This window comes from Anas acuta, chromosome 1, assembly GCF_963932015.1.
Source record: "Anas acuta chromosome 1, bAnaAcu1.1, whole genome shotgun sequence".
Lineage (NCBI taxonomy): Eukaryota > Metazoa > Chordata > Aves > Anseriformes > Anatidae > Anas > Anas acuta.
Genome location: NC_088979.1, coordinates 3,131,713 through 3,141,989, shown reverse-complemented (window position 1 = coordinate 3,141,989; position 10,277 = coordinate 3,131,713). Strand labels below are relative to the sequence as shown.

General features: G+C 42.7%; 1 protein-coding gene and 1 long non-coding RNA gene across 3 annotated transcripts in view; one reads left to right on the top strand and one right to left on the bottom strand.

Moving 5' to 3' along the window:
• The first annotated feature begins 632 nt into the window (after window positions 1-632).
• GUCY2F (guanylate cyclase 2F, retinal) overlaps window positions 633-10,277 on the top strand; it is a 47,774-nt gene continuing 38,129 nt past the window's right edge. The window contains exons 1-4 of the mRNA XM_068695023.1: window positions 633-1,371; window positions 2,578-2,879; window positions 4,580-4,934; window positions 8,499-8,583. Of these exons, the coding sequence (XP_068551124.1) occupies window positions 633-1,371; window positions 2,578-2,879; window positions 4,580-4,934; window positions 8,499-8,583 (1,481 nt within the window). The remainder of the gene's footprint in view (window positions 1,372-2,577; window positions 2,880-4,579; window positions 4,935-8,498; window positions 8,584-10,277) is intronic.
• Window positions 3,499-9,586, bottom strand: LOC137862762 (uncharacterized). 2 transcript variants are annotated; one of them, XR_011100533.1, is made up of 5 exons: window positions 9,434-9,586; window positions 8,625-8,816; window positions 8,005-8,056; window positions 6,410-6,470; window positions 3,499-4,928 (listed from the first exon to the last, which is right to left on the bottom strand). It is a non-coding gene; the product is annotated as an uncharacterized lncRNA (long non-coding RNA). The 2 variants fall into 2 exon arrangements; XR_011100511.1 differs by having other exon boundaries at window positions 8,625-8,893; window positions 9,434-9,574.

Below are 10,277 nucleotides of genomic sequence, written 5' to 3'. Positions count from 1 at the left end.
AAAACCTTTTCATAAAGTTTTAAAATCATATGCATTTACATATACAACTCTAAGTACCTGCATATATGGGCCAGTACCTGTTTGTGTGCGTGTGTTTATGTGTATATGGGCTTTGGTTCATTTTCACAGCTCACTGAGGTTTTGGGAGTGGCAAAAGTTGCTGGCTCAGTGCATTTTATCTTTTTGTTTTCTTATTTATGTGTTTTTCTATGTGGTTTGGGATTTATCTTCTGAAGAACTTCAAAAATGCTGTACGCATAAGTTGCAGTTTTTGCTGCAAACAGAGTCACTCTTCACTGGCTCATTTCAAAATATATTGCAAAACTTTAAAAAATGTTAATATAGGTGTGCATTTTAGGACCACAGGGAGTTTAACTGGCAATTGGTAGGTTTTTCTGTGTGGTACAATGGTTTTTGTGGTGCACATCCATGGGGCTATGCAGGTTTTTGGCGCCCCATACACTTGCACCTTGAGAGCTGTTGTATAATTTGGGCTGATTCAGCTCTACCTACATGCACCGAGCAAATACGTACACAGGAAGGCAAATGTAATCTGCTTTTCTTCCAGCAGCTGGTAATGCACTGCTTGGCTTCCTGACGAGCTCAGCTTCGGTCTCCCTGCCTGTAAAACAATGTCATTTCTCCTACCGTGTCCTAACAGCTTGCTCTGGGTGCTGTCGAGGCACATTAAGTTGCAGACGTTCAACACTGGAAATTCATTCAAGACGTTTTTCCACGCTCTCTGGTGGCTGCTGTTGGGAATAATCGCAGTTTCCCCTCCGGTGCATTGTTCCATTTTTAAAATTGGACTGCTCGGACCCTGGGACTGTGATCCCTTCTTCTCCAAAGCCTTTCCCCATGCGGCTGCCAGGTTAGCGGTGGAACGAATAAGCAAAGACCCTTCGCTAGACCTTGGCCAGAGATTGGATTATGTGGTCCTGCAAGAAGATTGTGAGACATCAAGAGCTCTGGTTAGATTCATTGACTTTGGAAAATTTTCCTCAGCTTTCGTAGGCCCTCTGAACCCTGGCTTCTGTGAGGTGGCTACTCTTTTAGGGGAAAACTGGAATAAAACCATCTTCTCATGGACGTGCATCAATTATAAACTGGATTCCGCCACCCATCACCCTGCATTTGCCAGGACCCTGCCCTCTCCAACCCAAGTTTTGTTTACAATCATGAAATACTTTAACTGGGCTCACGTTGGCATCATTGCTTCCAACCAGGATGTTTGGATTGACACAGCCAACAAGTTAGCGAGTGCACTCAGGAACGAGGGGCTTCCTGTAGGCATTGTTACAGCCATGGGTAAAGGAGAAAAAGGCATTGAAGACACTTGGAACAAGATCAAAAAAGTTGGTGGCATTAAAAGTAAGTGCTTTGAGTGCTTTGAGTCTCACTCCTTTTCTTTTTACTTTTTTTTTTTTTTTCTTTTTTTCTCCAGGGTATGGCCTGCATTGTTATCCATGAACATAACCTAGAGAATGAAATTCTGAAGTTATTTAAGTCAAGCAGAATTTTATCTCTGACCTTAACAGAGCCAGGGTTTCATGTGAAAGAATGCTGGGCATTTTGTATGCGATGGAGATAGAATAAAATTGTAGTCTACAGCATCAAAGTCTGTGTCCAGCTCATGTGAAAAGACAGTATTTAGTAGAGATGGGTGTCTCAGCTTGACCCTATCAAGTGTAAAGAGGGGTTTGTAGGAAGGTTTTGTATTGTTGGTGTTTTGAATTATCAGAAATCTCACGCTTTGGAAATGCTGTGTCCTTGCTACCTGGGTTCAGTGAGTTTTTGGGGGTGAAATCCAGTGTTACACACCCCATACTAAAGCAACAGAAGCATCCCTGCTGGTGTACAATGCATGTAGTAATGAATGCTCTGTTTTATCTTAAGAAAATGGGTAAAAGCCTTGTTGTCCTGGTTCAAAGCCCTTCAGGAAATCTGTGACACAGCTCTGATCCTGGATGTATCTTTGCAATCAGCACTGCAAATCCAGCTGAGGATGCATTTTAAATAAAATTTGCTTTTTAGGCTAAAGGCTAACAAACAAGGGTAGGAAGGTTGTGTATAACTTGAGTTTTATCAGTGCTCAGCTCTATGATGGAGAGCAAAACCACCTTGGGTGGGTTCACCTCATCTCCATCACTACTCTGTTTGAGCTAGAGATGATGGGCTGCTTCCATTAACAAAGAACCAGTCCCTTCTCAAACACGATTCATCTGGCCAGCTTAAGCTCCCTGCTATATATAGTACGTGATAAATCACTGCCTAGAAGTACCTGCTTGTTTCCTGTAATTCAAATACCTGAAAAAAATACCCTTGTTCACTTCAGCTCCTCATTTGTCAGGAATACTTTCTTTCCTAAGGAGTGTCCAACCAAAATCTCTATAGCTGGTGATGGGATGAATGGGTGGAAGTTGGGCACTGCTGATGACTGTGTGGTGTCCTTCAGCTCAAGGCACACGAAGGGAAAGCTCACGGTTCAGTTAATGACAGCATAGGACCATGATTATCCTCCTGTTTTATTTTGAAAAGCCCAAATGGACTAATAACTCTGTCTGTCTTGTGTTTCAGTTATACTTCTGTGCATGCATTCTGTGCTCATTGGAGGGGAGGAACAGGCCACCTTGCTCACAAAAGCTCAGGAAATGGGACTAACAGATGGAAGATACGTCCTCATTCCATATGACACTTTACTTTACAGTCTTCCTTACCAAAATATCTCATTCTATGCCCTCGACAATGACACCAAGCTCCAGGAAGCATATGATGCTGTGCTGACTATTACACTGGAATCTGGGAACAGGACTTTTTATGATGCATTCAGGGAAGCTAAAGAAAATGGTGAAATAGCCAGGGAGCTGGAAGCTACACAGGTAAATATTCTTTTTCTTGAGCTTTTCCGGGACATGGTAACAGGACATGTAGTTCAAACAACAATTACAGAGAAAGGACAGGAGAAAGAAAATCCAGACTGTGTGCTTGCATTTTGAGAAAAATATGGTGAAGGTTGGGTGTTGTCTGCATTTGTTTGGAAAAGGTATTTCTCCTGATTGTCTGGCAATCTAAGTCAGTTCTACTGCAGAGCCATGATGGGAATTCAAGAGAAATGGGCTGTCTCCAAGGCTCTCAGATTTGGTTTAACTTAGTTAACTGCAGTAAACCCAAGCTAAAGTGGTCTCTCTTCAGGTGGATAAAGTCTGTGACCCCAGCTTAAAGCACCAAAATAAGATTCCCACATCTGATAATTTTTTGAGGGGCTGCAACAAACAAAGTACTGGATGCTTCTAGGTGGAAGTACTGATTATTATTGCTGCCTCGTGCTTCTTAGCACTTCAGTCAAAGTTGTTCTTTCAAACATGCCAGAACAATTATCTCAATGTCTATCTAAAAAACAAACAAACAAAAAACAAACCAAACCCCACAGTCAAGTTCGACCTTTTAGACATTAGAATTGTAGAATCTGTTGTGCTGGTGAGGAGATGCAGGATTCAGCTGCACTAATCTTCGAATCTCACTAGGATCTTCCAAAAATTTAAGCACTTTTAAGGCACAATTTATCAGATCTGCATGGGTGTCTACTTTAGAAAGAAAGGAATCATGTCTTAAGCATCCATATCTTTTCCTTCACTGCAATGAGAGCCCAGGGTAATTATACTGAGTGTAGGATTCTCCAGTGTAGGTGTCTACATCTGGTCAACAAATCCCTCCATAGACATCAAATTCTGTAGTTCCCAGCAGCACTTCTCATTTTATAATGAGTGTATTGGCTATAATCTCTCTTCAACTACCAACTGTGAATGATCATATGTCTACAAAAACAACCATTTTTGTGGGGGAGAGGGAAAGGTACAGACTCTTAAATCAAGCCTGGCACAGAGGGGAGCAATGCAAAAGGCTCTGGTACCCCAGAGGACAGGTTTTCTGTGGCAGTGATTTTTATGTCTTAGGAATAATCAATGCTTTGACAGAGAGGACTGATAACCTGAGTATGACAATTTTCCTAGCTGGGTAGGGAGCTGAGTCTCTTGCTGTGATCTTTTATTTGTGGAAGATGTTTTAGCTCAATCCTTTGAGGCTGGCTGTCATAAAAAGCCAGCTGAACGTCAGGCTCATAGTCTTGCCTCTTCCCATAAAGTAATTTTACTTGATTTTAAAAATATTTTGAAAGTGTATTTTGGGAAGCAACCATAAGAAATGTTCGCATATGTTTTGGACAGAGCTACTTTCAATCTAACATTCTTCAAACCCATTTTTCTGTGAGCCTTAATGCTCACGGGTTCAAGTACCTCCCTTTAGCATTTTTGATACTTCAGATGGCCAAAAATTTTCAAGATCTTATACCTAGACTTAATGTTGAATGGAAAACAAAGATATTCAAGTCCTCTAATATATCCTCCTAGATCCAGCTATCAGTCTGAATTTGCACAGAAGGTCCGTGACAAACCTGGAGAACAAAACCTATTGTCTCAATTCTTGAGTTTACAGATAAGCCAGAGGGACATCTTCTGATGCAGATGTTAAACCAGAAGTTGGCAGCAGTATATCCTGACCAGAATTTTATCTGTAATTTCAGGTTTCTCCACTCTTTGGGACAATCTATGATGCCATTTACTTCATGGCAATGGCTATAAGCAGTGCTCGGAAAAAAGGAGCCTGGGTCTCAGGAGTTAACATAACAGAACATACGAAAAACGTCAGTTTCCCTGGATTTAGCCAGTGGGTAGAGACAGACAGCTGTGGGAAGTGGCTGAGCAACTATGTGGTACTGGACACAGATGGTCATGGGAGCCAGCTCTTCCCAACCCACTTGCTGGACATGTCTTTAGAGGATGTGACATCCCTCGGCCAGGACATCCACTTTCCCAGTGGAGCCCCTCCCAAGGCAGACTGCAGCTGTTGGTTCGATCCAGACGTTCTCTGCACTGGAGGTAAGAAAAACAAAATACTATGGTCAAATGTCATCAGACCTACCCTTCTTATTTATTTCATCTTTTTTTTTTTTTCTTACTCCGTGTGATTATCTACTAAGTTAGATCTCCCCAAAGAGAAAAGACCAAGCCCAAGAAATTCCCATGAAGATGACTGGTCTTCACACCTCTTGTAGTGGGAGTCCTGTGCAGAGATCCTACATTTATCCACAAGATTCTCTTACTGTTTTTACAGATCAATAATGTTGTTGCCATTTTTGGGTTCTGGAAAGAGTTTTCCAGGTCTAACAGTCAACGTCTGCAAGTAATATATGCTAGATAGCAACCAATATATGCCAGTGGCTCCACCCAGCAAAGTGTCCCTGTCCTTTTGAGGGACAGGGAACTAAGAGGATTTGTGCTGTAGACATTGTTCTTAGGCTGCACATGCTCTCACCATCAGCTCCTGCCATCAGCCCTGGTAAGCCCCAGCCTCTAAAGAGTTAGGTATGCGGTGTTAAGGCTCATCAGAGCTCATCAAGAAAAGAAAATAATCATTACTCAAAGCGTTGGAGTAGACAAATGAAGTGGTCATTGAAGACTTAAGAAGACTGAAGAAATATTTTCCTGGGTTTGCTAGACTGAACACCGGTTGCACTTACTGTTTTTAACTTGAGGCAACTGCTCTGCAGTTTTAAAGTCAACAGGGAAACCTAATTCTCAGGGTAGGATACTTAGCTTCCACTTGACATATTTGTTTATAATAATACACGTTTATTCCTACTGTTCTGGGATATGACTTAAATAGACAAACTTAACCACTTCTACAGAATATTTCATTCAGCAGCTGAGGAAAGCACTCTCCTTGGCTCAGTTGTAGCTGATTTAAGTCAGAGTAGCTCCATGGAGATTGGAGATATACTGATCTTAGAGCAGCCGACAAGTATATATAATCTCGCCATATATCTAATTCTTCATTGTCACTAGGAACAGCACAGCAATTCGGCATCCCATTGCAGTCTACAGAAAGATCCCACTGATTTCTAGAGAGATCAGGTTTTATGTTCCCACCTTTACAAAAGCATAAAAGCATTTGTCAGGGAAGTGGCAATTTATTATTATTACTAATATTTCAGAGACTGGATTTTATGACTGGAACTAAACCTAGGCCTCAGTCTGGCTTTTGTATGGAGTTAGGGGTAGAGGAGGTGTGGATGTGAAGCTTCCAAGGTGCTGAGAGAGGGAGAGAAGGGTCTGGAGATCCCCAAGGAGGAGCCCCCAGCCCCTCTCTGGGCAGCCTGTGCCAGGGCTCCAGCACCCGCCCAGCCCAGCAGCGCTTCCTGAGGGGCAGAGGGCACCTCCTGGGCTCCAGGCTGGGCCCGGGGCCTCTTTGGCTCTCCCCAGGGTGCCAAACCCTTTGATCTCTAAAGGAGCTGGCTCCCACACCTACGGTCTCTCACCTGGCGGCAGGCTCCCAGACCCCTTATCTTACTCACTGATTAGACTGACTTGATGTCTTCAAGCATCACACACAGGCAGAATAGAGAACACCCTCACCTAGGGAAAAAAAATAGGAATAGAAGGAGATAGTAGGACAGATTGTGATAAGCATGTGCAGTGTTTAGCCAGAAAAATGGATGTTTATGTGTGACCAGCATCTCATCCTCTCCCTTATCCCATTCTTGAGCTTCATCAACCCATCCCCATTGATCCCTTTTCCCCATTTTTGTCCCTTCCTCTGTACATCCCAGAAGAAGTTTCACATAACCCCACAGTCCCTTTCAAGCATCCCCCAATGAGTTCAACACAATTCCCCAAATCCCCTTGAGTATCACTTAAATTTGCTCATTCTGGTGAGCCCATTTTAACCTTGTTTTCACTTCTAATGAGTTACAAAGTTCTGACTGAGTTTCCTCAAGGCTTTACATGGTGACATGAGCACTCTGCTCTTTGGTATTGCCTCTGCTAACTCCTGTTACCTAAGGTTTGTATTTCTGGGTGCTTATTTTTCACTTCTTTTGTCCTTTTACTGTCTCTCATTCATCCCAGTGAATTTTGTGCTTCAACAAGGTCTCACTTAGCCTACCAGGTGCTGCTTCAGTGAAGGAAATGGGACTTAGGCATTTTTCAGTTGTGGAAGAGTCCTCACATCATGATGGGTTACAGGGGGCTATCTGAGGAAGCTTAGGAGACAGCACTGGTAAAATCAAAAACCAAAACAAACAAGAAACCACCACCACCAACAAAACCAAACAAAATAAACAACCAAACCAAACGCAACTGGATGCAGAAGAGAACATCAGCAAACTCCACATTAATTCTACCACAATGTGGTCTGGCATACAGATTCTCTCTGAAATTGTTGGATGACCATGCAGGGATGTGAGATGGGATTTTCATACCCTTACACTGCACCATTATCTTGCCAGGAAGGCATTTGCTCCTTTGTGCAGCAAGAAACCCAACCCATGACCCTGTGACTGAGTTATTCGAGGATATTCTCTCTTCAGTAACAGGTTTCCCAGCAGATAACCACAGGTGCAGAACACCAGGTGTCCTGCAAGTCTGCCTCTAAGCTGATCCAGGACAATCCAGGGACTGGAGCCCTGGACTGAAACAGAAAATTAGTACAAATCTAGCAGGAAATGTTCAGCTAAAATGTTTTGTCTGCCCCTGGAAAATATGCAATTTTTCAAAAATTCCTGCAGCTTTCACTGGGAAGCTCCATGTCTCACAAAATGCCCTGAGACTTAGCTGCAAGAGAGACTTAGAGTCATGAACTTTTTATCAACCCAAATTTCTGCATGCTTGTTTGTGTTAGAGGATCTCTGAACACAGAGAGAATAAAGTAAATATAAATCAAAGATAGAAGAGGCAGAGGCAGCAAACTCTTCCCGCTGGAATTGAGCTCATCCATTCATGTCAGTTTTCCTTAGCTCCCTAGCAAATAAACTCATGAGCAAACCGTCTCCAGTACGTTCTGTCAATGGGCCCATTGAGACATCAACCTCGTCTCCCTGCTCTTCTGCTCTTTTCAGCATTAGACATCAGTAGCAGGGAATGAAAAATCCCAGATGGACTGGTGACTCACACTGGCAGTCAGTTTGGTACCACATGATAAAGCTTCTTCAGTGTTTCGGTTCCTGGAGAGAAGAGGGTCAAATGTTCAGAAGTTATGAACTTTGTAGAAGCTGTCTGTACGACTTAATTCTTGTCTGTGAGTCCAGTTATTTACTATTTTTCCCACTGATTCAGGACTCTGTATCTCATTAAAAAAAAAAAAAAAAAAAAAGGAGAAAAATGTGCATGCATGTAAGTAAAAAATTAAAGTAGTTTCATGCAAATGCAGTCAGCAGTTGTGTATTCACAAATTAACATAAAATAAGAATCGTTTTCTAGCATCTTTCTAACTTAATATTTGACTCCATAGTCTGAAGGCATTATATTGGTGATTTTAATATTATTGCCTAAATCAAATTATTTTTCTTATTTATTCTAATTATTTAAATATTATTCCAATTCTTAATTAACATTCTAATTAACCAGTTTTCTAATCCACTGATTTTTCCTCCTCTCTTTGCACAGGGATTGAGCCTACAATCATGATTTTGGGAGCAATGCTGGTATTTGCCCTGGTGCTTTGTGCTGCGGGCCTAGCTTATCTTATCAGGTGAGAATTGCAGCACATATTTGATTTAGAGCTAATTTTACCTTCTGTGGGAGGCTTGCCAGCAGCTTGGGCCATGTGTTGCAGGTCTGGTTGTGGTCTCTGCCCTCCAGCCAAATGTCTCTTCATTTTATTGAGTGATTGAGGCTTGGGTGGTGTGATCATTGGTTCTGTAGTCTCGGGTGGAGCCATTTCACACTTAATCCAGTCCAGCTTTAGAAGAAGATTGTAGTTTGCTGCAGGAAGGATTAACTGGATGATGTCTCTGAAGCATTACAAAGATGAGTATCTCTTTGGAAGTGCAAAGTATGCCCTACAAATCAACAACAGGAATCTGCTTTGAGAACTTCAGGGTGGAGACCAAGAGGGCTGCCATTTTAAATGTCATTTTTCTTACTCCAGATCATTCTTTTCTGCATTTCTGTCTCCTATGTGATTTACCTACCTAGCACATAGGCTGACCCTCTTCCTTTTTTCCATGCACTGGAAAGAAAGAGAGAGAGACTCTCTCTGGAAAGGGTTTGGAGCAATGAACTAGAACACCTCTTTATTGTCAAACCAATTTATTCCTTGCTATGAGCTGAAGTCCAGGTCCCTGGTCACTCACGTTGCATATACATTGTTCTGGGCATGGGATTTGCTCTGGAGCAAAACAATAGTCTGATGAGGAAGAGACAGCTTCCACCAATTGTACAAACCACACTTCTCTCCCAACTGTATATCCAAGGTGGATAGGAGCCGACATGAACTTTGGTGGCTTGATCTTTGTGAGGACAGCATAGCCACAATCTAATGTACTCTTCTACTCCAAACTCTCCCCTGGAGGAATCTGTCTGTCAGTGGTGACACCTACATGGTACAGGACTGAAATTAGAAGGGATATTTATCCAGCAGCAATGGGTTCAGCAGAGCAGGGCTCCTGGAATTTCCCATCCAGCTCAGCCTGTCAGATCATCCTCAAACGTGTTCTCTCCCCACTCCTGAATCATCCCTCCAAACTCATATGATATAAGGCCACCCAACAAGCAACACCTCAAACAGCACCCTTGTTTATGACACACAGCTGCTTCTAATACTTGATAATTGCAGGCACTGAAGAGGTGGCCTCCATCCACCCACATCTTAAAGCCCTGCTCTATGCCTTGGCCACTAGCCTCTATGATTACACAAATAAAAGACATTTTTTTTCTGCCTCTTCTACGTGAAAGCTGTTCCACAAGTACCAGACTGTGCCTGGGAAGGCTTAGTCGTAAAGTAAAGATGTATGGCCATCTGCAGGGGAAAAGAGAGAAAAAAAATAAAGTCTAGTGTGACTCAGACAATGATTTATGTTAGGGCAGGGCATGTCTGGAACTAAATTTAAACCACAGCGTGGACTAAGTTCAGATGTGGGAGCACTGGTCTAAGCTCTGCCAGGGATCTGCTGCATGACCTTAAATGAGTCACTCCACTCTCCATGCTTCGCTTTCAGCAGCAGGGTGCTTTCCTCCATGCCTGGGGGAGAGGATGTGCGTGATCGAGCAGGGTTTTCTGCAGGGCAGGTGAAGGGTACATGAGTGATGAGCTTTTTGCATGGAGCTGACTTGGGTGGCTAGGGACAAAGTGGTTAGAGAATGATGATAATCAATCAGCCAAGGTGATGTGGACATATGCATGAGGCTCCCTCTGAACTCCAAAGAGCTGTGCTGTTCTGAAAT